Source organism: Rhinoraja longicauda, chromosome 31 (assembly GCF_053455715.1).
Source record: "Rhinoraja longicauda isolate Sanriku21f chromosome 31, sRhiLon1.1, whole genome shotgun sequence".
NCBI lineage: Eukaryota > Metazoa > Chordata > Chondrichthyes > Rajiformes > Arhynchobatidae > Rhinoraja > Rhinoraja longicauda.
This window is the reverse complement of record NC_135983.1, coordinates 28,867,823-28,894,954: the sequence shown is the minus strand read 5'-3', so window position 1 is coordinate 28,894,954 and position 27,132 is coordinate 28,867,823. Positions and strand designations below refer to the sequence as shown.

Below are 27,132 nucleotides of genomic sequence, written 5' to 3'. Positions count from 1 at the left end.
CACCTGGTCTCTGATCCGTGTGTGCCTTTTGTCCTTCTTCACCTGCAGTGTTTCAAATGCAATCTTCTGCATATCAGCCTAAATATAAAAACACAGAACATCTTTAAAGATACAGTGCCCTCCATAATGTTTGGGACAAAGACCCATCATTTATTTATTTGCCTCTGTACTCCACAATTTGCGATTTGTAATAGGAAAAAATGATATGTGGTCAAACTGTCAGATTTTATTAAAGGCCATTTTTATATATTTTGGTTTCACTATGTAGAAATTACAGCTATGTTTAAACCTAGTCCCCCCCATTTCAGGGCACCATAATGTTTGGGACACATGGCTTCTCAGGCGTTTGTAATTGCTCAGGTGTGTTTAAATGCCTCCTTAATGCAGGTATAAGAGAGCTCTCAGCACCTAGTCTTTCCACCAGTCCTTCCATCACCTTTGGAAACTTTTATTTCTGTTTATCAACATGAGGACCAAAGTTGTGCCAATGAAAGTCAAAGAAGCCATTATGAGACCGAGAAACAAGAATAAAACTGTTAGAGACATCAGCCAAACCTTATCCTTACCAAAATCAACTGTTTGGAACATCATTCAGAAGAAAGAGAGCACTGGTGAGCTTACTAATCGCAAAGGGACTGGCAGGCCAAGGAAGACATCCACAGCTGATGACAGAAGAATTCTCTTTATAATAAAGGAAAATCTGCAAACACCTGTCCGACAGATCAGAAACACTCTTCAGGAGTTAGGTGTGGATTTGTGGACTGGTTAGCTGCAAAAATAGGATGGCCAGGTTAGTTTGCCAAGAAGTACTTAAAAGAACAACCGCAGTTCTGGAAAAAGGTCTTGTGGACAGATGAGACGAAGATTAACTTATATCAGAGTGATGGCAAGAGCAAAGTATGGAGGAGAGAAGGAACTGCCCAAGTTCCAAAGCATACCACCTCATCTGTGAAACACGGTGGTGGGGGTGTTATGGCCTGGGCATGTATAGCTGCTGAAGGTACTGGCTCACTATCTTCATTGATGATACAACTGCTGATGGTAGTAGCATAATGAATTCTTAAGTGTATAGACACATCCTATCTGCTCAAGTTCAAACAAATGCCTCAAAACTCATTGCCCGACAGTTCATTCTTAAGCAAGATAATGATCCCAAACTGCTAAAGCAACAAAGAGGTTTTCAAAGCTAAAAAGTGGTAAATTCTTGAGTGGCCAAGTCAATTACCCGATCTGAACCCAATGGAGCATGCCTTTTATATGCTGAAGAGAAAACTGAAGGGGACTCGCCCCCAAAACATGCATAAGCTAAAGATGGCTGCAATACAGGCCTGGCAGAGCATCACCAGAGAAGACACCCAGCAACTGGTGATGTCCATGAATCGCAGACTTCAAGCAGTCATTACATGCAAAGGATATGCAACAAAATATTAAACATGACTACTTTCATTTATGTGACATTGTGGTGTCCCAAACATTATGGTGCCCTGAAATGGGGGGACTGTGTATAAACACTGCTGTAATTTTTACATGGTGAAACCAAAATGCATAAAAACAGCCTTTATTAAAATCTGACAATTTTTTTTTCTATTACTAATCTCAAATTATGGAGTACAGAGGCAAATAAATAAATGATGGGCCTTTGTCCCAAACATTATGGACGGCACTGTACAGCATGTAAATGGGCCCTTCGGCCCGCATCAATCATTGGTCATCCCTTCACTCTAGTTCTATGTTATCCCATTTTCTCATCCATTCTCTGCACACTTTCATCCCCCACCCCACTCTCTACAATCAGTCTGAAGGATCTTGACCCAAAGCATCACCTATCCATATCATATCATATCATATATATACAGCCGGAAACAGGCCTTTTCGGCCCTCCAAGTCCGTGCCGCCCAGTGATCCCCGTACATTAACACTATCCTACACCCACTAGGGACAATTTTTACATTTACCCAGCCAATTAACCTACATACCTGTACGTCTTTGGAGGTCTCCAGAGATGCTGCCTGACCCGCTGAGGTACTCCAGCACTCTGTGAAACGTCACCTATCCATGTTCTCCACAGATGCTACCTGACCCGCTGAGTTACTCCAGCACTCTGTGAAACGTCACCTATCCATGTTCTCCACAGATGCTGCCTGACCCGCTGAGCTACTCCAGCACTCTGTGTCCTCTCCTGAAAATCTGCCGGACTGTCAGATGTTTAAATGAGGTCTATTGTGCCCTCAAGTTACAAGAGACTCTATTTTAAATAACAGGGAAACTGATTATGAACACAAACAAATGTCTCCTTTATCTCATTGCTGTTAAGAGAGATAACTGCTGTCTTGCATTTTACATTCAAACAATTATTATTTTGAATCCTTTCAAGATGTTTTAGCTGTGATAAGGCATTGTGCAAATACAATTCTTGGTTTAGTTTAGTTTAATTTAGAGATACAGTGCAGAAACAGGCCCTTCAGCCCTCCGAGTCCATGCCGACCAGCAATCACCCCGTACACTAACACTATCCTACAATCTAGGGACAATTTATCAAAGCCAATCAACCTACAAACCTGTCAGTCTTTGGAGAATGGGAGGAAACCAGAGCACCCGTGGAAAGCAGTCACAGGAAGAACTCCGTACAGACAACACCCATAGTCGGGATTGAACCTGGGTCTCTGGCACTGTGAGGCAGCCCGAACCATAGTGCTGCCACCATGCAGCGTTGCAAAATGACTTCTCTTCAAAGCTCCACTTGCGTCCTCAGTTCTATTCAACCCAATCGCAAGGAGGATGGTAAACAACTCGGTGAGATACAGACAGCCACGTACCTCAGTCAGGATTTGCCCAATGGTCTTCTGATGATCCATTTGATGCAAGCTCTGAATTTGCTGAAGTCTCCCATCCATTTCGGCCATGCTGTAAAACAGAAGGGCAGCCGGGGTTAGCGTCGCTGGAGCTGGCCACTGAATCACTCACACCTCACATACAGCATCTGTGGAGGAAGTGGGCGGACTAAGCAGTGTGTCCCTTCATCAGAGCCTGAACACTCGAAACATTGGCTGTTCCCTGCATGGATTCTACCTGACCTGCTGAGTCTTTTCAGCATTTGGTGTAAAAAAGAAGAAAAATAAAATCACAGGGAGATAGGGTGCTCAAGAAGGCTTTCAACACACTAACCTACACCACTCAGAGTATTATGCATAGAAGTTGGGAGATTATGTTGCAGTTATAAAAAACGTTGGTGAGGACACATTTAGAGTACTGTGTTCAGTTCTGCGTACCATGATAGAGGAAAGATGTTATCAAGCTGGAATAGGTATAGGGAAGATTTACGAGGACTCGAGGGTGTGAGCTACAGGGAGAGGTTGATCAGGCTGGGACCCTATTCCTTGGAGTGCAGGAGGATGAGAGGTGATCTTACAGAGGTGTACAAAATAATGAGAGGAATAGATCAGGTAAATGCACAGAGTCTCTTGCATAAAGTAGAGCAATCGACAACCAGAGGACATAGGGTTAAGGTGAGGGGGGAAAGATTTAATAGGAATCTGAGGGGCAACTTTTTTTGTTACACTAAGGGTGGTGGGTGTATGGAACGAGCTGCCGGTGGAGGTAATCGAAGCAGGTACTATCACACGTTTAAAAAATATTCAGATTGGTACATGGATAGGACAGGTTTAGTAGGATTTGGGTCAAACGCAGGCAGGTGGGAGTTGTGTGAATGGGACATGTTGGTCGGCATGGGCTAGTTGGGCCGAAGGGCCTGTACGACTCCACTAAGCCATTTAATTTGTCTCAGGCTACTTCACTACTGTGCCATGATTGAATTGAATCGATGGCCTGAATGGCCTAATTCTATTCCTACCACTTACGACATGAATTAATGAAGGAAGCTGAGAGCAGCCATGGCAGTGGGAACTCTGTGCTTACTCTATACCTGGAGCTGGCTTCATCCACCAACTGCTGGCGCCTTGTCTCGTAGATCATGTGCAGGAGCTTGTTCATGGAGCTTTCAGACAGCATCTCCTGCATAGCAGCTGCAAGAGCAAAGAGGAGACTGGGTACAGGAGAACACTCAGGTATTCCATAGAAACATGGGTGCAGGAGTAGGCCATTCGGCCCTTCGAGCCAGCACTGCCATTTAATATGATCATGGCTGATCATCCAAAATCAGTACCCCGTTCCTGCTTTTTCCCCACATCCCTTGATTCCCTTAGACCTAAGAGCTAAATCTAACTCCCTTTTGAAAACATCCAGTGAATCGGCCTCCACTGCCTTCTGTGGCAGAGAATGCCACAGATTCACAACTCTCTGGGTGGAAATGTTTTTCCTCACCTCAGTCCTAAGTGGCCAACCCCTTATTCTTAAACTGTGACCCCTGGTTCTGGACTGCCCCAACATCGGGAACATTTTTCCTGCATCTAGCCTGTCCAATCCTTTAAGAATTTTATATGTTTCTATGAGATCTCCTCTCATCCTTCTAAATTCCAGTGAAAATACAAGCCCAGTTGACCCATTCTTTCATCATATGTCAGTCCCACCATCCCAGGAATTAACCTGGTGAACCTACGCTGCATTCCCTCAATAGCAAGAATGTCCTTCCTCAAATCAGACCAAAATTGCACACAATACTCCAGATGAGGTCTCACCAGGGCCCTGTACACCTGCAGTAGGACCTCCTTGCTCCTATACTCAACTCCTCTCACAATGAAGGCCAACATGCCATTAGCTTTCTTCACTGCCTGTTGTACCTGCATGCTTACTTTCAGTGACTGATGTACAAGCTCACCCAGGTCTCGTTGCACCTCCCCTTCGCTAATCTGACACCATTCAGAAAATAATCTGCCTTCCTGTTCTTGCCACAAAAGTGGATAACCTCACATTTATCCACATTATACTGCATCTGCCATGCATCTGCCCACTCACCCAACCTATCCACATCACCCTGCAGCCGCATAGCATCCTCCTCACAGCTCACACTGGCGCCCAGCTTTGTGTCATCCACAAACTTAGAGATGTCACATTTAATTCCCTTGTCTAAATCGTTAATATATATTGTAAATAACTAGGGTCCCAGCACCGAGCCTTGCGGCACCCCACTAGTCAGATGCTGGTTTAAACCGAAGATAAACACAAAAAGCTAGAGTAACTCAGTGGATCAGACAGCATCTCTAGAGAAAAGGAATAGGTGACATTTCGGGTTGAGACCCTTGTTCAGTCTGAGGAAGGGTCTCGGCCCGAAATGTCACCCATTCCTTCTCTCCAGAGATGTTGTCTGATCCGCTGAGTTACTCCAGCTTTTTGTGTCTGTCTTCTGTAAACTGTGCTGAGACCTCCAGACTGATATGGCTACCAGCTTTATTGCCTTCCATTCTCTCTTCCCCCCCTCTCCCATCAGACGAGACACACAAGCTTGAAAGTACGTATCGGCAGATTCAAGAACCGCCTCCCCCGGTGTTATCAAACTACTGAATGTTCCTCTCATAAGCTAAGGGTGTGGGGCTCATCTCCAAACCACCTTTGTTGCCACCATTTCTGCACTTTCTCTGTAGCTGTGTCAGTGCAATGATGTTCTACCGTCTGGTTAGTTTGGGAACTGTTGGAGGGATAAGTTTATAATTTCTTGGAGCAGAATTAAACCATTCGGCACAAATAGTCTACTCCGCCATTCATTCATGGCTGATCTATCTTTCTCTCTCAACCCCATTCTCCTGCCTTCTCCCCATAACCCCTGACGCCCTTACTAATCAAGTATCTGTCAATCTCCACTTTAAAAAACACCAATGACCTGGCCTCTGCAGCCGTCTGTGGCAAAATCCACAGATTCACCACCCTCTGGCTGAAGAGACTCCTCCTCATCTCCTTTCAAAAGGAATGTCCTTTTATTCTGAAACTCTGGAATGCCATCCTAGTTTCCATGCTCTGAGGGTTGGAATGGGAACTACAAGCTTGACTAATGATGAACACGGTAGGGCGGCACAGTGGCACAGCAATAGAGTTGCTGCCTTGCCGCTCCAGGGAACCGGGTTCGATCCTGACTACAGGTGCAATCCGTACGGAGTTTGTACATTCTCCCCGTGACTGTGTGGGTTTTCTCCGGGTGCTCCGGTTTTCTCCCAGACTCTGAAGACGTACAGGTTTGTAGGTTAATTGGCTTTGGTAAAAGATTGTAAATTGTCCCTGCAGGATTGTGTTAGTGTGCGGGAATCGCTGGTCGGCATGGACTCGGTGGGCCTAAGGGCCTGTTTCCACTCTGTATCTTTAAACTACACTAAAACTAAGCCCTGCTGAGAACTTGCACCTCAACTCCCCCTTTCAGACGGTGCTCCATGCAGCAACTCAGCAGTAAAGCCATCTTAGCAAATGGATTGAAAAAAATATATTGGCACACAATGCTGCAATCTCAAATAACAGAGAATACATCTCAGTGCTTACATGCCACCTCTTTCTTTCGCAGTCTCTTGTTATCCTCCTGTGTTATTGCCATCAGCTGTTCCTTTTTTACCCTGTAGATGGTAGAGAGGAGGCAATGTTTACAACACAAGTTCACAAGTTCTCGGAGTAGAATTAGGCCATTCGACCCATCTACTCCCCCATTCATTCATGGCTGATCTCTGCCTCCTAATCCCATTTTCCTGCCTTCTCTCCTGAGATTCTCAATGCACCACTGAACATGGTAATATTTCCCATTTGATTGTTTTATTAACAAAGAACGGGAGAACAGGAGGAACGTGCACCGTGGCGCAGCGGTAGAGTTGCTGCCTCACAGCGCCAGAGTCCCGGGTTCCATCCTGACTAAGGGGGCTGTCTGTATGGAGTTTGTACATTCTCCCTGTGATCGAGTGGGTTTTCACCGGGTGCTCCGGTTTCCTCCCCCATCTCCAAAGATGTGCAGGTTTGTAGGGTTAATTGGCTTCAGAAAAATTGCAAATTGTCCCTAGTGTGTGTAGGATAGTGCTGGTGCTGTGCCATGCTGGTGCTGTGCCGGTGCCCTGGTGCTGTGCTGGTGCTGTGCTGGTGCTGTGCTGGTGCTGTGCCATGCTGGTGCTGTGCCGGTGCTGTGCTGGTGCTGTGCCGGTGCCCTGGTGCTGTGCTGGTGCCAGTGCTGTGCTGGTGCTGTGCCGGTGCTGTACCGTCCTGTGCTGGTGCTGTCCTGTGCTGTGCTGGACGGCGTGGACTCGCTGGGTTGAAGGTCCTGTTTCCGTGCTGTATCTCTAAACTAAACTAAAACCAAAGTAACTATTCCTTGGAAGTGTACGTGATAGAATAGGCTTGGCAGAACAGACAGCATTTCATACTGGGGTCGACTGTTCTTACTGGCCAACACAAAGCCCAAGACCTAATTACTACTGCCATGGACACCATCGAGTCACCATGCTTTCAAGAGAGAGCTGGATAGAGCTCTTAAGGATAGCGGAGTGAGGGGGTATGGGGAGAAAGCAGGAACGGGGTACTGATTGATAGTGATCAGCCATGATCGCATTGAATGGCGGTGCTGGCTCGAAGGGCTGAATGGCCTACTCCTGCACCTATTGTCTATTGTCTATTGTCTATTGTCAGATGAACCATCTCAGCAGCACAGGGTGCCAACCACGAGGAATACACGGACCAGCGAAACCAGGGAGCTGGATCACTAAACGTGGTGGACACTGCCCAGTCCATCATGGGTACTGACATCCCCACCATCGAAGGGATCTACAGGAGTCGTTGCCTCAAAATGCCAGGCAGCATCATCAGAGACCCGCTTCCTGGCCACACTCTCATTTCACTCCTGCCGTCGGGAAGAAGGTACAGGAGCCTGAAAACTATAACGTCCAGGTTCGGGAACAGCTTCTTCCCTACAGCTGTCAGGCTATTAAACATTATAAACACCCACTAAACCGATCTTCAAAATGTCTTGGTTGCACGAGTGATTTTGTTATGTTTTGCACTAATTTAGGGCTTAAAAAAACGTCTCTTTTTGTTTGTTTTATATGTGTTCTATTAAATACCGTGTTACAGACCTGTCCTGTTGTTGCGTACACATTTCATTGTTCCGTTTCAGTTCAGACAATTAAATGCTCGACTAAACTCTCACCTCTCTTTTTCCAGTGATTCTATCAGCATCGAGTTCTGCTTTCTTCTGAAAGAGAAACAATTAAGATTTTAAAAAATCTTAATTTTAAACTTTAGCTTAATTTTTAATCTTATTTTGATAGTAAGATGTATAGGGAGCAGAAGTCCAGGTACATCCACACCTTTGAATTAAGTTGAGTTTATGGTCACGTGTACCGAGGTACAGTGAAAAGCTTTTGCCGCGTGCTAAATAGACAGCGGAAGAACAACACATGATTATAAATCGAGCCGTCCACAGTATACAGATACAGGATGAAGGGAATAACTTAAAAGGAATAACCTCTCTTCTCTCTCTCTCCTTCATTGCCTATAAAACTTTTCTTTTTAATTAAGAATACAAATCAGAGTTTAAGTACTTCCAACAGACTCAACAGTTCTGATAAATTTAGGCTGGGTCTCTGTTCAAAGGTCTGGTTCAGGTCACTTGACAACTTCGAGGCCCAACGACTACCCAAGCACCACTATCCAAGACTAAGATCCAATTTTGATTAGTATGGAGTGAAGGCAGGAGAATGGGGTTGAGAGGGAAAGACTGAATGGCAGAGTAGACTTGATGGGCCGAATGGTCTAATTCTGCTCCTAGAACATATGAAACAGCACAGCTATTTTGAGCCATCAGTTCAGCAAGTGGCGATCCAAACACTTGAAGAACTCAATGTGAAACCAACCCTCGACGTTTTCAGTGTGGTTCACTGGTCGCATCCCCACCTGTACTTAACTAGTTCAAATACGTGTCCAGCAACAATTCTGGAGAAAGGCAAAGATGATAGGTCACAGAGACATTGATCAATGATGACTTATTTTTAAAATGTAGAATCTACAAGTAACTGTTGTGATGTGAGACTATAAAATGCTGTAGGTACTGTGAATCTTTGAAACACTTTGGGTTTTCTCAGAGTGTTTCCCAGTGCGCACTGCACGGGCCTACAATAAACCATCTTGTTCCAGAAATTCTCCACAGTTCTACAAGGTGTATTATTTTGGGTCTGTTCCTATCCCAAGTAAAGCCAGATTCAGGTTACAGGTATAACACAAAGTTCCCTCCTACAGTTACCAATCCAATTACCCATCACAATCCTGGCAGCAAGCACTGGTCAGAGAGTACACTTGAACAGGTACATGGATGGGAAGGGTTCAGATGGCAACGGACCAGCTTAGATGGGGCATCTTGGTGGGCATGGACGAGTTGGGACAGAGGGACTGTTCCACACTGTATGATTCTACGACTCTACAGCATTGGAAGAGGGTTGGCATCGTACCAGGAACACACTGGTCACCCACGCTGCCCCTCCTCTCCACGCTACCCTGACCCCCTCACCTTTCACTGTCCACCAGCAGGTTATGGATAAGGCTCATGGCTCCATCCTCTCCTTGTTTCAGCTGCTCCAGCAGTCTCTGATGCTCCTCGTCCATGTAGCGCTGCTGGTCTCGGACACCCTGGTCCAGCTTCCCCTGCATCTGTGGAAGAGAGTCAGTGTAGACGTGGGTGGATGTGGAGCACAAGACGATAATGACTTAACCACATCTGAAACCGCAGGGCAGCAATATCCAGCAGGCAGACACAAAATGCTGGAGTAACTCAGTGGGTCAGGCAGCATCTCTGGAGAGAAGGCATGGGTGATGTTTCGGGGCGGGATCGCCCCCTCACCTGACATCAGTCTGAAGAAGAGTCTCGACCCGAAAGGTCACCCATTCCTTCTCTCCCGAGATGCTGCCTGACCTGCTGAGTTACTCCAGCATTTTGTGTCTGCCTTCGATTTTAACCAGCATCAGCAGTTTTTTCCTACACAATATCCAGCAGGCAGTAAACTCTGGCCAGGAATGCCAGCAAAGAACAGCTTCATTTATTTATTGTGTAGGAAAGATCTGCAAATGCTGGTTTAAATCGAAGGTAGACACAAAATGCTGGAGTAACTCAGTGGGACAGGCAGCATCTCTGGAGTGAAGGAATGGGTTCTCTCCAGACATGCTGCCTGTCCCGCTGAATTACTCCAGCATTTTGTGTCTATCTTCATTTATTTATTCCTGTCTTTCCACAACTTGATCCACCACCATTCATCCAGAGGAAGGTTGCAACTGGCCACTCCCTCCTCTCCCCTCTCCCCTCTCCCCTCAGGCAAAATGTACGGAAGTGTGAAAACGCACACCTCCAGATTCAGGGACAGTTTCTTCCCAGCTGTTATGAGGCAACTGAACCATCCTACCACAACCAGAGAGCAGTCCTGAACTACTATCTACCTCTTTGGTGACCCTCGGACTATCCTTGATTGGACTTGCTGGCTTTACCTTGCACTAAACGTTATTTTATTATCATCTATCTGCACACTGTAAATGGCTCAATTGTAATCATGTATCGTCTTTCTGCTGACTGGTTACTTTTCACTGTACCCCGTGACAATAAACTAAATTGAACCTGAAACACCTTGGGAGTCTGCAGCAAGTGGCCCAGTGGCCACTCTTCCAGCCCTGCTTCTTGTCTTGCTTACCTGTTTGACATCCTGCAGGACCTGCTCCTTGTGGCTGCTGTTCTGCAACATGAGCTGTGTCCTTTCCCGCTGTTCCTCGTCCAGCCTCCTCTCAAACTCCAGCTTCTCCTGCTGCTTCTGTTCCTGTGGACGAGAGGCAAGATGGACTGAGGTGCCTTCCCTTCTCACCCACGTCTCTCCTTGCTCTGCCTGTGGCCTGGCACAGTCCAGCGCCGCTGTGTGGCGTCACAGGGGGGCTCCTTTCTCCCTACACTTTCCTCTTATATTTCACCCCCTCATACTGCAACATATCACAATAGCCCAGATTATTCTCCACCTGCCATTTCTCTGCCATATTTCAACTGATCTATACCTTGCTGAATCCATTGACGATTTCAGTACATTCTGAGAGTGAGAATGGATTTTGACACTGGAATTTAGAAGGATGAGAGGGGATCTTATTGAAACATATAAGATTATTAAGGGATTGGACACGTTAGAGGCAGGAAACATGTTCCCAATGTTGGGGGAGTCCAGAACCAGGGGCCACAGTTTAAGAATAAGGGGTAGGCCATTTAGAACAGAGATGAGGAAAAACCTTTTTACTCAGAGAGTTGTGAATCTGTGGAATTCTCTGCCTCAGAAGGCAGTGGAGACCAATTCTCTGGATGTTTTCAAGAGAGAGTTAGATAGAGCTCTTAATGATAGCGGAGTCAGGGGGTATGGTGGGAAGGCAGGGACGGGGTACTGATTGTGGATGATCAGCCCTGATCACATTGAATGGCAGTGCTGGCTCGAAGGGCTGAATGGCCTCCTCCTGCACCTATTGTCTATTGACCGTGAGGATGCTGCACAACAGGCAACACTGGATTAGCATTTAGTCTCTTGCCAACAGGTATTAGACATGTGATTGGATAGTAGATGTTCTGTGCAATGAGGCCAAGTGTGTGCAAGTCTGCAAAGCTGTGCTCTAAACCCAAATCAATTATTAAATGCAATCCAATTAAATTTATCGTTAAATAATTGTCAAACATGTTTTCTTACCTTCCTCTTTTCATAGTCCATAAACTTGCTCTGCAATGAAACAAAACTCTTGTTAATTCAGGCCACAATAACATATCAGTTTGCATTGATGACATCTCAGTCACTGACTAACACAAGCAGCTAATGGGGGCATACGAGGTTGTCCACCACTCTGTCGCAGATAGAGTTGCCATAATTAATCGCTGAGCTTAGATTGTGGGTCGAGACCACATCTCGCATGCAAGATAGACACAAAGCGCTGGAGTAAGTCAGTGGGACAGGTAGCATCTCTGGAAAGAAGGAATGGGTGGCGTTTTGCGTCGAGACTGAGGGAGGGTCTCAACCCGAAACGTCACCCACTCCTCTCCACTGCTGCCCATCCCGCTGAGTTACTCCAGCGCTTTGTGTCTATCTTCGGTGTAAACCTGCATCGGCAGTTCTTTCCTGCACACCCCTTACCTGCCACATCTCTGCCTCCAGCACTCGCTGTTGGAACGTGCCATCGACATCGTCATTGCTGGACACTTGCCCGTCACTCTCCAGCACGTGGAGCAGGCACTGGGATGGATGCAGGTACTCGATTCCCAGCTCTAGGGCAGAAGCACAATCAACAGGCTTACATCCAAGTACCACCCACTGGCCAGCACCCAGCCAGGGCTAATCCAGACCCATGATAGACACAAAATGCTGGAGTAACTAAGTCGGTCAGGCAGCATCTCTGGATAAAAGGAATAGGTGACGTTTCAGGTAGACCCATAATCAGACTATGAATCTGATAAAGGGTCTCAACCCGAAACGTCACCTATTCCTTTTATCCAGAGATGGTGCCTGACTGACCCACTTAGTTACTCCAGCATTTTGTGTCCATCTTCGGTGTAAACTAGCATCTGCAGTTCCTCCTTCCATTTGTTAGACCCATGCTTTATCCAGATATCTTTTCACACACTGTTGCACCATCATGTATGTGTGAGCACACCATTCAGCTTCTTGCTTCTCCTTCACTGAATACTAAAATGTTCTCAATCTTCATGCCCCTCGTTAGGGGTCGAGCTGCCTGTCCGTGGGCATGGGGGAAGAGAGAGGAAGTTTTGTTGCCTTCCATCACAGTGAGGGGGTGTTTGGAGTCACTGTGATGGATGTTTGTGTTGGGGTCGTGTGTCGTGTTCTTTTTTTTTGTGTTCTGTGACTGCTGGAAATGTAATTTTGTTTGGTATCTCGGTATCGAATGACAATAAAGCTCTGTATTCTGTATCTCTGGTAACTTTACAGCCTCTTAATTTGATCAAACGCAAGATTACAATTTTCTCTCGTCTTCTCTTGTGCTTCTAAGGAACATTTACTGTTTCAAATTCTACATTTACAGATATGATCTATGAGGATGTTGCAGGACTGGAGGGCCTGACCTATAGGGAGAGGCTAGGACTTTATTCCCTGGAGCGCAGGAGGAGGAGGGATTAATGGTGTACAAGATCATGAGAAGGATAGATATTTTACCCAGAGTAGGGAAATCCAAAACCAGTGGACATAGGTTTAAGGTGAGGGGGATTAGATTTAATAGGAATCTGAGGGGCAACTTTTTATTTTACACACAAAGTGTGATAGGTATATGGAACAAGATGCCAGAGGAGCTATCACAACGTTTAAAAAAACATTTTGACAAGTACATGGATAGGACAGATTTGGAGGGATATGGGCCACACGCAGGCAAGTGGGAGTAGTGTGAATGGAACATGTTGGTCAGCATGGGCAAGTTGGGGTGAAGGGCCTGTTTCCATGCTGTATCACTCTGACATTTTCAAATGCTACTCATTGCCGGTCCACTGCCACCCCTTTCCGTGTAATCTCCCAAAGAGTTACAGCTAGCTCTCCTCACAGAACTTCACAAGTTTCCTGTCTTATGATTTACTTCTGCATTCAACTGCATCAACTTCAAATTCCTTGCGAAATTTTAGTGCATCGTTTACAGAGTTGCACAGCAGTGCATGGGAATGGGAAGAGGAATTAAATTGGTTAGCAACCGGGAGATCCAGTAGGCCTTGGCAGACCGACCGAGCGCAGGTGTTCAGCGAAATGGTCGGCGAGCCTCGGCTCATCTGCTGCATCAGGTCTTCCTGTTGTGGCCTCCGTCACATCAGCTTGGGGTAGACCAGGTGTAGACTCGTACCAAGCACTCGGTCTGCCAAGACCTACGGGATCCTACGGGGCCTGCGGCTGGGGCCTGGGTCTGTGGGGCCCGCGGCTGGGGTCTGTGGGGCCCGCAGCTGGGGCCTGGGTCTGTGGGGCCCACGGCTGGGGTTTGTGGGGCCCGTGGCTGGGGTCTGTGGGGCCCGCGGCTGGGGTCGGCTCCACAGAGGCGTCTGGAGAGGACCCGGCAGCGTTAGTGGAGAGGTCGTGCGGTGGTAATGATGCCGCCGACCAATGGACAAGGATGGACATGTGGAAGTAAGGATGCCGCTGGCGAGGGAAAGAACAATGGGGACCTGGAGTGAGGGAGGGGAGAACATAGGGGGAACTGCCGCGCGCGGGGGGGGGGATTTGTAACTTTGTCAGCGCCCTTTATGGGTAACTATTTGTATACCATGGCATGGTATGCAAGCAAAGAATTTCACTGTTACTTGGCACATGTGACAATAAAGTATTCAAATCAATTCAATTCAATCCCCATGTTGCTAACCATTTTAACTCCCCTTCCCATTCTGATCTTTCTGTATATACTGTTATCAATGCAAAGGGAAAACAAAATCTAAATTTGAGAAACTTCCATCTTGGAAGTGAGACGTAACAATGGCTCAGCATAAAAAGCAGAGAAACTGGGATAACAATCTAAATACTGTTTAACATGATGCTACTGATAAACCAAATATTATTCTTTACTGCCTGCTTCCTCATATGAAATAATCAAAGCAGGTATGACTGGTTCTTCCTGGGTTAGTCAAATAGTCAAAGTTTAGTCTCATCACTGGACTCCCCACTATTTTTGGAATGTTTTAGAAAGGAGATGGGGAGGAATGTCTTTAGTCAGAGGGTGGTAAATCTGTGGAATTCATTGCCACAGACGACTGTGGAGGCCAAGTCAATCAATATAAGTCCATATTATAAGAGCAGAATTAGGCCATTCGGCCTGTCAGGTCTACGCCTCTATTCAATCGTGGCCTATATTTCCCTCCTAACCCCATTCTCCTGCCTTCTCCCCATATCCCCTGGCATCTGTACAAATCAAGATTTTTTTAAGGCGGAGATTGACAGATTCTTGATTAGTAAGGATGTCAGGGCTTATGGAGAGAAGACAGGAAAATGGGGTTGAGAAGGAACGATAGATCAGCCATTGACTTGGCCTCCACAGCCTTCTGCGGCAATGAATTCCAGATTCACCACCCTCTGACTAAAGAAATTCCTCCTGATCTCCTTGCATTAGTTCCTTGCAATATGCGATGCCTTCAATGCGCCAGGCAGTTTAACGTGAAGGAGTTGAGAAAGTGCTCAGCTGACAAGACGATGCCAATGAAGAGAGGTCACGCCCGCCAAGCTTACCATTGCACAGGAACTGTTTGATGGCTTCTGTTCCATTGCTGCACACGCTGGGCGGGGGGTAGGTCATGTCCTCTGCATCTAGACTGAGGGACTATCAGAGGTCCCAGCAAGTAAATGGTGAGGAAAAGAAGGCAAGAAAGACCAGTTAACACAGAGTGGAGAAACAGCAAAGCAGAGTTTTCAGAATACGTACACCATAAGGGCGGCAGGGTTGTGCAGTGGTAGAGTTGCTGCCTTACAGCGTCAGAGTCCCCACTACGGGTGCTGTCTGTATGTTCTCCCCGTGACCTGCGTGGGTTTTCTCCGGGACCTTCGGTTTCCTCCCACATTCCAAAGACGTACAGGTTTGTAGGTTAATTAGCTTGGTATAATTGCAAATTGAACCTAGTGTGCGTAGGGTAGTGTTAGTGTGCAAGGATCGCTGGTCAGTGCGGACTCAGTGAAGGGCCTGTTTCCGCTCTGTATCTCTAAACTAAACGAAACTAAATGTGACAGAAACTAGATTGTGGCAATAGCACAGCATATTTCTGCAGAAACTCGAACCAAGGGCTCGATAGTTCAACCCATAACTAATGATACCCAGAGCGCTTTACAGACCGACAACTAATCCAAGAGCTCAGGTCATTTCTATACAGAACAATGAATAAGCAGGAATTAATTAGAAACTGAAATCTAATCAAGGAGGAATGGGTGGTGTATAAAAGAATAAAAGAGCAGGGAATCAGTTACAGATGAGATTGTGCCATTTCAGTGAAAGCTTACACTGGTGCAGCTGCAAGATGTTCATTAATCTGAACCCTGAGCCAACTGGACTGGCAGAGAGAGATTGGGTTTCTCTCGCTCTGATGTTTCTCAGCTGCAATCCTATATCTGCAAACTGCTGACAATGTCGGAGCGGCGAGTGCCAATTACACGTTAATAATCTGGAGCAGCTGGGATTTCCACCGCCTCAGCAGCCAAAACAGTGGCGCAGCGGTAGAGTTGCTGCCTCATAGCGCTACAGACCCGTTTCCATCCCGACTATGGGTGCTGTCTGTACGGAGCTTATACGTTCTCCCCGTGACCTGCTTGGGTTCCGTTTTTTTCCCCACACTCCAAAGACGTACAGGTTTGTAGGCTAATTGGCTTCTGTAAATTGTCCCTAGTGTGTGTAGGATAGAACTAGTGTGTGGGTGATCAACGGTTGGGACGAACTGCGCGGGCCGAAGAGCCTGTTTCCACACTGTATCTCTAAAAACAAAATCAAAAACACAGCTCAAAGTCCCAAGAGCAACCCAGGCAGTACACAGTTACCACACTGTATCTATTAACTAAACATTGGCACCTAAATGACATTGACTAAATGGGTTTTATTCAAAATATAAGTGGGTCGATAATTGTTTAATTTAAAAGAGGTAATAGAGATTGCTTATCAAGCCATGCCCTTGGATCACTGAACCTCCAGTGCCCCACCTTGTTCCCTTCGAAAATACAGAGCAATACTTAGCAACTGTTACCACCTCGCCACGCTAGGCCAGAAACACACTAGGGCACTAACTATAGTCTCATATTACACTTGGGCAGCTTACACCCCAGCGGTATGAACAATGACTTCTCTAGCTTCAAGTAACCCTTGCTTCCCCTCTCTCTCCGTCCCCTCCCCCTCCCCAGTTCTCCAACCAGTCTTACTGTCTCCGACTACATTTTATCTCTGTCCCGCCCCCTCCCCTGACATCAGTCTGAAGGAGGGTCTCGACCCAAAACATCACCCATTCCTTCTCTCCAGAGATGCTGCCTGTCCCGCTGAGTTACTCCAGCACTTTGTGTCTGACTACTGCCAGCCTGTTACTTTAGTCATTATGCACTATCCACATCCCTCCATTAAAGCTCTCTTACAGCCGAGCTATTATCTGATTAAATGATGGCACATCAGTTGTGATACACACTGTAATCTTCTGTCACTATGAATCCACACCGAACAAACCAGCATTTTAAACTGCTAAGTGACCGAATGAGATTCAGCTTGTTATAGGAAACAACTCAATAAATGAAGACTGCTTAAATAACACACTTAGCACTGACGTGATCATTTAGTTTAGTTTAGAGATACAGCATGGAAACAGGCTCTTCGGCCCTCCGAGTCCGTGCTGACCCCGTACCTAGTTCTAGCCTACACACCAGGGACAATTTATAGAAGAACATTAACCGACAAACCTGTACATCTTTGGAAAGTGGGAGGAGAAAACCCACGTGGTCACAGGGAGAACGTACAAACTCCGTACAAACACCAGTAGTTAGGGCTGCTGGTGGTGTAAGGCAGCAATTCCACCGCAGCGCCAGTGTGCTGCCCTTGTTTTGGTGAGTGGTCAATGCTGCTCCAATGTTTATGTTCTTCTTAGGAAAGGTATTAATCTTTTAATTTAGTTTAGTTTAGAGATACAGCGCAGAAACAGTTCCTTCGGCCCACCGGGTCCGCGCCGACCAGCGATCCCCGCACATTAACACCATCCTACACACACACTAGGGACAATTTACATTTATACCAAGCCAATTAACCTACAAATCTGTACGTCTTTGGAGTGTGGGAGGAAACTGAAGATCTCGGAGAAAACCCACGCAGGTCACGGGGAGAACGTACAAACTCCGTACAGACAGCACCCGTAGTCGGGATCAAACCCGGGTCTCCGGCGCGGCAGGCACTGTAAGGCAGCAACTCCACCGCTGCGCCACCGTGCCGCCTTTTCTACACCAAATGAGTGTCAAGTATGGAAGATACTTAGAAGGCACAGGAACAGGCCCTTTGATCCAGAATGCCCCTGCTGAACATGATGCCAAGTTAATCGAATCTCCTCTGCCTGCATGCAATCCATATCCCTCTAGTACCTGCATATCCACGTGTCTATCTAAAAGCCTCTTGGATGGCACTATTGGACCTGCCTCCAGCACTGCCCCAGGCAGATGACTAGATCACGGGCAGGCCACCAAGATTACCTCCAGTGTCCTGATGTACGCCAGCTCAGGGGGCAGAGATCGGATTCGATTCTGACTGAGGTCCAGTGTGCGCAGGCTCTTCAATCCGCTCAGAGACTCGGGCAGCTTCTGGATCCGGTTCCCTGGATCAAACGGGGGGAAAGGGAGGAAAGATGAATGGGATGGCAACATCCCACCCCAATCAGGGGCAGCCACAAATCACCCCCAAGCTGAAATGCCAGCCCTCTCTGACACCAAGTCTGGGCTTCTGCCGATCAATACACCTCACCTCGAGATGGGGGACTCCGACCAGAGATGGGGGCAACACCCCCCCCCCCACCCTAACCCCAGCTTCCCACTGACCCAGACATTGCATCTTCAGGGGACTTCCTCATAGCTCCTCAGTTTAGTTGAATTGTGTGTGTTACTGAGAAGGCGTAGGGGAATGGAGATTTTTGAGGGGAGCTGCAGAAATACTTGCAGTGGGTATCTGTAGGTGTGTTAATGAAAGAGAGCTCAAGGTGTCAAAGCACTAACCTGGCACATCTTGTTAGGTCCTGGATGTGTTTACAGCACTTCTCCAAGGTTTGGAGGGCCTGCTGAAGGCCATCACTGATCAGCTTCCACCAATTGTACCTCTGCTTTAGAGACCCTTCTAAAGTTTAGTTTAGTTTATTGTCATGTGTACCGAGGTACAGCGAAAAGCTTTTTTGTTGCGTGCTAACCAGTCAGCGGAAAGACTATACATGATTACAATCGAGCATTTACAGTGTACACATACATGATAAGGGAATAACGTTTAGTGCAAGGTAAAGCCAGCAAAGTCTGATCAAATTCCCATCCAGTCTGACTGAAACCACACGACTATTCCCAAGGGCCTTGGGAGCCTGTACTATAAAATCGTTACTCAACACAGAATTGTTTCCTGTGACAGTGTCAGCAAACGTAGTGTGGTGGTGCGAGCTTATGGTGACATAGAAACACGTGTGTGTATCTGTGTTTGTGTGTATGTATGCGAATGTGCATGTGTGTGTATATGTGTGTGAGTGTGAGTATGTGTGTGTGTGCACGCCCGTGTGTATGCTAGTGTGCGTGTGTGTGCACGCACGCTGTTTGCCTCCACTATCACGGGGTCACATACACCAGATGCACCCTGGGCTTCCACACTGCAGGGAACTCCATTCACTAAGTCAATCTTGCTATTCCAACCCAAAACCTAAACACACTTTGCTCCCAAAGATAGACACAAAGCGCTGGAGTAACTCAGCAGGGCAGGCCATCCTTTGACTCCCAGAGTTGCTGCCTGACGCGCTGAGTTACTCCAGCATATCGGTATAAAACAATATCTGCAGTTCCTTCCTACTACTTAAGTCCCATTCCCAATAGAATTAACAAAAGGCTTGGAGATATTGAAGAACAATGCTGTAGAGTGAGTGGGAATCCAGTTCGCCCACTCAGGAGCGTAGCTAGATGGGAGCTGTGAACTGAGCGGTCTCCACAGAACACACACCTTAAAGTCAGGCTCAGTTACCTTTTAGATTTAATGTCTGAAGCTGGGCCAAGGTGGTAAGCGAGTTCGGGACAGATTTCAAGTGATTCTGCTCCACGTTGAGCACCTGAAATATTATAAAAGTTAGTGGATGAAGAATAAGGCAGGCGGGCCAAGCAAACAATCAATCTACAACTGTACTCAGGGCAAACAATAGCAGGAGCGATTTGCGTGGAGTTGTGAGGAAATGTTGTGAGACAAGCTGGAAAGGGGACAGAGAAGATTTACAATGATGTTGCCAGGACTCGAGGGTCTGAGCTATTGGGAGAGGCTGAGCAGGCTGGGACTCTATTCCTTGGAGCGCAGGAAGATGAGGGTGGATCTTATGGAGGTGTATAAAATCACGAGAGGAACAGATTGGGTAGACGCACATTGCAATGAGTCTCTTGCCCAGAGTAGGGGAATCAAGGACCAGAGGACATAGGTTTAAGGTGAAGGGGAAAAGATTTAATAGGAACCCGAGGGGTAACTTTTCCACACAAAGGGTGGTGGGTGTATGGAATGAGCTGCTAAAGGAGGTATTTGAGGCAGGGACTATCCCAACGTTTAAGAAGCAATTAGACAGATACATGGATAGGACAGGTTTAGAGGGATGTGGACCAAACGCAGGCAGGTGGGACTAGTGTTGGTGGGACATGTTGGCCGGCGTAGGCAAGTTGGGCTGGAGGACCTGTTTCCACGCTGTATGACTAATATCTCAGTGTTATGTGCTGGTAAATTCACGATGGGTCTTAAAGCTTGGAATTTACTGAAATGGATTGTTACCTGCAGGGCTGTGAGCTGCCCCATGTCCTCAGGCAGTGAGGAGAGCTGGTTGTCATGGAGATCCAGAATCTGAGAGCAAGGAGAACAGAGTGTAGAAAATGCCAACAAGCCCCGCCAGACCAAACAGAACCGATACCATGCGATAAAACTCATCCCTGGAGGGAAACTGGTGTGCCGACAGTCACAACACACAAGGTACACAAAAACTTGTTCCCCCCCCCCCCCCCCACGTCCCCATTGTTCACGGCCCCCCCCCACGCTAGGTCCCCACTGTTCACGGTGCCCCCCCCCCACGCCAGGTCCCCATTGTTCACGGCGGTGTCGTCGTCCCCCCACGCCAGGTCCCCATTGTTCACGGCCCCCCCCCCCCACGCTGGGTCCCCATTGTTCTTCACAGCGGTCCCCCATGCCAGAGCCACATACGGTCCCCCATTCAGCACAGAGCCCTGCGATCCCATCAACAGCGACTCCTCATTCCCCACCACAGGCAATCCCATTCACACCAACAACAACCAATAACAAAAACAACAACAATCTTTAATGGGCTCCAAAACAAAAGGACGCAGAATTTCTGAACTGAAAATAACGTAACCAATGTTTGGTTTCTTGGAGGTTTAAGACTCTCTAGCAAGGAATTTACTGCCCAGACCTCGCTCCCGAGATGGATGGCTTCTTTAACCTGTTCACTGCCAGGTTTGTTTTTCACTATTGGTCATGGCCAGAGTATACTCAGGGGTGGCACTTTGTGCGGTGTCAGCAAGTCAACAGAATGTTGTTCCAGGAATGTAATCTAATGATAACGAAGGAATGGTGATACATGCCAGTCCCTGCAGCCTACAGCCATTAGGCTATTAGCCACGACAACCTCAAATAAGCTCTGAACTACATAGACGATTATTGTTATTATTGCACTATTATTATTTGCTTGTTTTTTATGTGTACGTATGCATGTGTGTGCGTGTTTGTGTATATATGCACACACTGAACTGTTTTTCTCTCATTTATTAAACTGTTTAGAGTGGTGTTTACATATTGCGCTGTGCTGCTACAAGAATGTCATTGTTCTATCTGTTGACAATAAAACACTTGACTCTTGACGTCAGTGTCAGTGTGAATGTCAGAAGTACGTGCAGCTTGGGAATGGAAGGAAGAAGGGCCGCCCGCTGTTCCCGTGACTCTCAGTAGGAAATGCTGCAGTGTAGCAAGGAGTGAAATTAATAAAAATATATAAATCAGAGACAGAGTGACCAATCATACAAGGGCCTCGCTGTGAATCAGTCACTTATTGTCGATGGAATCAAGGGTCAATAGTTTTATTGTCACGTTGCCCAGATGGAACAATGAAATTCTTACTTGCAGCAGCACAACAGAATGAGACGGGAAGTACAAAGTTAGGACCACACGTACGCTGAACAATAATCATCTTTCATTAAAATAGCTCCATTAGAGTCACTGAATTTCCTGTATTTACATATCATAAGACCATAAGACATAGGAGCAGAATTAGGCCATTCAGCCCATCCAGTCTGCCCCGCCATTCAATCATAGCTGATCTATTTTCCCTCTCAACCCCATTCTCCTGCCCTTTTCCCCATAACGTTTGATGACCTTCCTATCAATTACCTATCAATCTCCGCTTTAAAAATGCGTACAGCCGTATGTGGCAATGAATTCAAGATTCACCAACCTCTGGCTAAAGAAATTCTTCCTCATCACCATTCTTAAGGTACATCTGGTCCTAGACTCTCCCACCACTGGAAATATCCTCTCCACATCCACTCTACCTAGGCCTCTCATTTCATCCTATCTTCATATTTCATCTTTTCTCCCCATATTGTTTTATTAGTTACTTGCTGTTGGTTTTCAAAATCTTCCCAAACCTCTAGCTTCCCACAAATCTTTGCCATGATATCTATCATGTAAACAGTGGTCAGAAACACAATCAGAGTAGCTGTGCGAGTTTTGTGGTAAATGGAGACCTGGCAGCTCCCATGTAAGAATAATAAAGTGTAGATTCACTATTTCTCAACAACTCTCATACTTCCTATGCTGTGATGATAATCAGAGCAACTAATCTCCTGTTCCCCAAAGCCCATCCCACACTGTCCAAGGTAAAAGTAAAGAGTAGGCAATGAAATACTCTCACTTTTCAGCTTATTCGGTTACAGCATGGAAACAGGCCATTCAGCCCACCAAAATCCACCTTACCATTCTACAGGTACGTCCTGTTATTCTGAGGCTGTGCCCACTGGTCCTTGACTCCACGAATCCATACAAACCATCGATTACCCGTTCACACTAGTTCTAAGTTATCCCACTTTCTCATCCACTCCCTACACTCTAGGGGCAATCTATGATGGCCAGTTAAACAATAAACCCGCCCATCTTTGGGATGCGAGAGGAAACTGGAGCACCTGGAGGTAACCCATGCAGTCACAGGGAGAACGTGCAAACTCCACACAGACAGCACCAAGGTCTCTGGCGCTGTGAGGCAGCAGCTCTACCTGCTGCGCCACCGTGCCACCCTCATACATGGCAGATGCAGTTTAATGTAGATAAGTGTGAGGTTATTCACTTTGGAAGTAAGAATAGAAAGGCAGATTATTATCTGAATGGTGTCAAGTTAGGAGGAGGGGGAGTTCAACAAGATCTGGGTGTCCTAGTGCATCAGTCAATGAAAGGAAGCATGCAGGTACAGCAGGCAGTGAAGAAAGCCAATGGAATGTTGGCCTTCGTAACAAGAGGAGTTGAGTATAGGAGCAAAGAGGTCCTTCTACAGTTGTACCGGGCCCTGGTGAGACCGCACCTGGAGTACTGTGTGCAGTTTTGGTCTCCAAATTTGAGGAAGGATATTCTTGCTATGGAGGGCGTGCAGCGTAGGTTCACTAGGTTAATTCCCGGAATGGCGGGACTGTCGTATGTTGAAAGGCTGGAGCGATTGGGCTTGTATACACTGGAATTTAGAAGGATGAGGGGGGATCTTATTGAAACATATAAGATAATTAGGGGATTGGACACATTAGAGGCAGGAAACATGTTCCCAATGTTGGGGGAGTCCAGAACAAGGGGCCACAGTTTAACAATAAGGGGTAGGCCATTTAGAACGGAGATGAGGAAGAACTTTTTCAGTCAGAGAGTGGTGAAGGTGTGGAATTCTCTGCCTCAGAAGGCAGTGGAGGCCAGTTCGTTGGATGTTTTCAAGAGAGCTGGATAGAGCTCTTAAGGATAGCGGAGTGAGGGGGTATGGGGAGAAGGCAGGAACGGGGTACTGATTGAGAGTGATCAGCCATGATCGCATTGAATGGCGGTGCTGGCTCGAAGGGCTGAATGGCCTACTCCTGCACCAATTGTCTACTGTCTATTGTCAGCCAAGGCTTCAAACCCACATCTTTTCACAAGTTATAATAGTAGAATTAGGCCATTCGGCCCACCGAGTCCCACTCCGCCATTCAATCATGGCTGATCTCTGCCTCCTAATCCCATTTTCCTGCCTTCTCCCCATAACCCTTGACCCCCATTCTGATCAAGATTCCAGGTTTTCTAGATTTAACCGTTCTAGGTTTTCCCACCTAGAATGTAAAAAGAGCAGCAGGTGAATGGGAACAAAACTATCTGCAAGTTCCTTTCCAAATCACACATCATCCTTATTGCTGTTCCTTCTGCAATGCTAGTTCTCTGGTCACAAGTCATTAGAATGAACATAATCCAGGAGCAACCTGATACCAGGCTGTGACCTCGCGATTTACCTTCAGCATCGACAGGTCCTGGATGTTACATGACCGGGGCTGCAGTGTTGTCAAGTGATTGGAGTGAACGATTAAAACCTGCAAAGCAAACACAGCACAGAGCTCCTATATGACATGCTTTAGTTTAGTTTATTGTCACCTGTACCGAGGTACAGAGAAAAGCTTTTTTATGTTGCCTGCTATCCAGTCAGTGGGAAGATTATACCTGATTACAATTGAGCCGTCCACAGTGTACAGATACATGATAAAGGGAATACTCTTAGTGCAAGGTAGAGTCTGATTAAAGATCGAGCAATGAGGTCGATGGCAGCTCAGGACCACTCACTAGTTGTTGAGAGGACGGTTCAGTTGCTTGATAACAGCTGGGGACTTATATCAACACAAGCTTGATAATTATTCTGCAAATGGCGCATGAAGGAGACAAACAAGGAGGTGAAATGGAATTAAAACATTAACAGCTCATGCAGCATTTTCCATCCCTGCTCAAAGATTATAATCAGTACAACCTTGATTCAAATAGGAGGAGGTGCAGTTTCTCACAAAATAGAAATCCAGGTATTGGTTGGAGAATTGGAAGTTTCTAAAGGTCATAAGTGATAGGAGCAAAAAATAGGCCTTTCAGCCCATCTCGTCTACTCCGCCATTCAATCATGGCTGGTCTATCTCTCCCTCTTAACCCCATTCTCCTGCCTTCTCCCCCTAACCCCTGACACCCGTACTAATCAAGAATTTATCTATCTCTGCCTTAAGAATATCCATTGACTTGGCCCTCACAGCCTTCTGTGGCAATGTATTCCACAGATTCACCACCCTCTGACTAAAGAAATTCCTCCTCATCTCCTTCCTAAAGGAACACCCTTTAATTCTGAGGCTGTGCCCTCTGGTCCTAGACTTTTCCACTACTTGCTGGAACCTGAAGTACATCATGGCTTCATTCTGCATGGACAGGTGCAGGCCGGGGTAACCAGCAGCAGTTGGCACCTTTTCTCTCTAGGCCGACCCACTCTGCAATGTGATCACGGCTGGTCTGCTGATCTATAGTCAACAGTGTCTAGCCCAGTTGTCAAGGTACTTCAATTTAATTAGTAACCAAGATAATTTCGATTACTCTGAAATGTAAAGTTATTCTGCATATAGAAGCAAGGAACTGCAGATGCTAGTTTACACAGAAGGATGCAAAATGCTGGAGTAACTCAGTGGGTCAGGAAGTTTCTCTGGAGAACATGGATAGGTGAATCCTTCTTTAGACTGATTGTGTGCGTGTGCGTGCGTGCGTAGCAGGGAGAGAGGAGGCAGGATAAAGTGTAGCACCAAACCAAATGTTTTAAATGTTGTGGTAGCCCAAAATACAAACCTACTGTCCATGCCCACTGTAAATTAGATGACCAGGGCTGGCTCAGTGGCTCAGCGGTACACTTGCTGCCTTATAGCACCAGAGACACGAGTCAATGGTGACTACGGTGCTGTCTGTACGGAGTGTGTACGTTCTCCCTGTGATCGTGTGGGTTTTCTCCGGGTGCTCCGGTTTCCCCCCCACACTCCAAAGACGTGCAGGTTTGCAGTTTAATTGGCTCTGGTAAAATTGTAAACTGTCCCTAGTGTGTAGGATGGTGCTAGTGTAAGGGGTGATTGCTGGTCGGCACGGACTCGGTGGGCCGAAGGGCCTGTTTCCGAGCAGAGTGGGGGAGAGCACGGGCACCAGAGCAGGGTGAGAGCAACATCATGAAAGGCAGGGGGTGGAGGACAGCAAGTACCCACAGCAAACTCTTACCTTCTTCTGCAAGACTCTGCACATGGAAAAGACACCGGCTGGTATCTGGCGAAAGATTGAGAAATAAACATTATCACTGCAGAATCACACCGAGAAACATTAACTCAGATGGAGGTCAGGCACACACACAGTCACAAAGTACTGGATGGCCAGCCACCACCCAGGCTGGGGATCTGCTGTGACTGGAGGTTCAGGTTTAGCTGATGCTCCACACAGCAGCAGTGCAGTTAAACCACATTCATATTCACCTACACGATGAAAAGCATATTCACCAAACTGTGCTGACCTTCACATTCTATTCCAAACACACCACAGTCTGCAGGTGAGAAGGAACAGAGGGTGGGTGGGGGAAGGGCGGCTCCTACAGAGCCTAGATCTGATAAACTAATACCCAACACCCATTATGTTACTTGCCAAGTCTCCCTACATCACAGTACCTCTGCAAGTACTGCCTCTCAGCTTGCCTAACGCCTGTTCTGCAGGAGACTACCCACACAGATGGCCCAGGTGTTAGCCGTGCCTCCATGAGGACACTCCTAGCTCCACCTCTTGCCTCTGCATCAGACCCCCTCTGTGACGTGAGCTGAGACTATGTGTGCGGTATTCCTACACCGCCAGAAGATGCTGCCCTTATCAGCTGAGGGTCTTGTCTGCTCTTTCAAGGGCACCTATTGGATTCTGTCATTACTCAACATAGAGCAGGAGAGTTTTCCCTGGTAACCTGGACAAAAATTTATAACGCCATAAAACCATTAGATATAGGAGCAGAATTAGGCCATTCAGCCCATTGAGTCTACACCACCATTCAATCATAGCTGACCTATTTTCCCCTCTAACCCCATTCTCCTGCCTTTTCCCCGTAACCTTCGACACCCGTACTAATCAAAAAACTATCAACCTCTGCTTTAAAAATATCCATTGACTTGGCTTCCTCAGTCATGTGTGGCAATGAACTCCACAGATTCACCACCTTTTGGCTAAAGAAATTCTTACTCATCTCCATTTTGAAGGAACCCTCTGGTCCCAGATTCTGTTATTACTGGAAACATCCTTTCTTTGACTAACCTGAAGATCAAGTAATCTTCTTTTCAATTATTTTTGTTTATAGTTTGCAGGAAGGCTTTGTGTTTAAACTGGATGCACCCTTTTGAAGTGATATGAATGACACCAGATGGTTGTAAGAATTAAAAGCCAAGTACTTCCCTATACAATTAAGAAGCAACAGTATACCTG

General features: G+C 46.7%; 1 protein-coding gene across 4 annotated transcripts in view; it reads right to left on the bottom strand.

The window, feature by feature from the left end:
- lrsam1 (leucine rich repeat and sterile alpha motif containing 1) overlaps positions 1-27,132 on the bottom strand; it is a 44,425-nt gene that overhangs the window by 10,811 nt on the left and 6,482 nt on the right. For all 4 annotated transcript variants that reach the window (XM_078426156.1, XM_078426153.1, XM_078426154.1 and 1 more), the window contains exons 3-17: positions 25,900-25,944; positions 24,129-24,206; positions 20,383-20,451; positions 19,600-19,684; positions 18,090-18,211; positions 15,120-15,210; positions 12,048-12,178; positions 11,610-11,639; positions 10,587-10,709; positions 9,419-9,558; positions 8,063-8,107; positions 6,421-6,491; positions 3,923-4,022; positions 2,817-2,904; positions 4-78 (exon numbers count right to left, since the gene is read on the bottom strand). In XM_078426156.1, coding sequence (XP_078282282.1) covers positions 4-78; positions 2,817-2,904; positions 3,923-4,022; positions 6,421-6,491; positions 8,063-8,107; positions 9,419-9,558; positions 10,587-10,709; positions 11,610-11,639; positions 12,048-12,178; positions 15,120-15,210; positions 18,090-18,211; positions 19,600-19,684; positions 20,383-20,451; positions 24,129-24,206; positions 25,900-25,923 — 1,272 coding nt within the window. In that variant the 5' untranslated portion in view covers positions 25,924-25,944. The remainder of the gene's footprint in view (positions 1-3; positions 79-2,816; positions 2,905-3,922; positions 4,023-6,420; positions 6,492-8,062; positions 8,108-9,418; positions 9,559-10,586; positions 10,710-11,609; positions 11,640-12,047; positions 12,179-15,119; positions 15,211-18,089; positions 18,212-19,599; positions 19,685-20,382; positions 20,452-24,128; positions 24,207-25,899; positions 25,945-27,132) is intronic.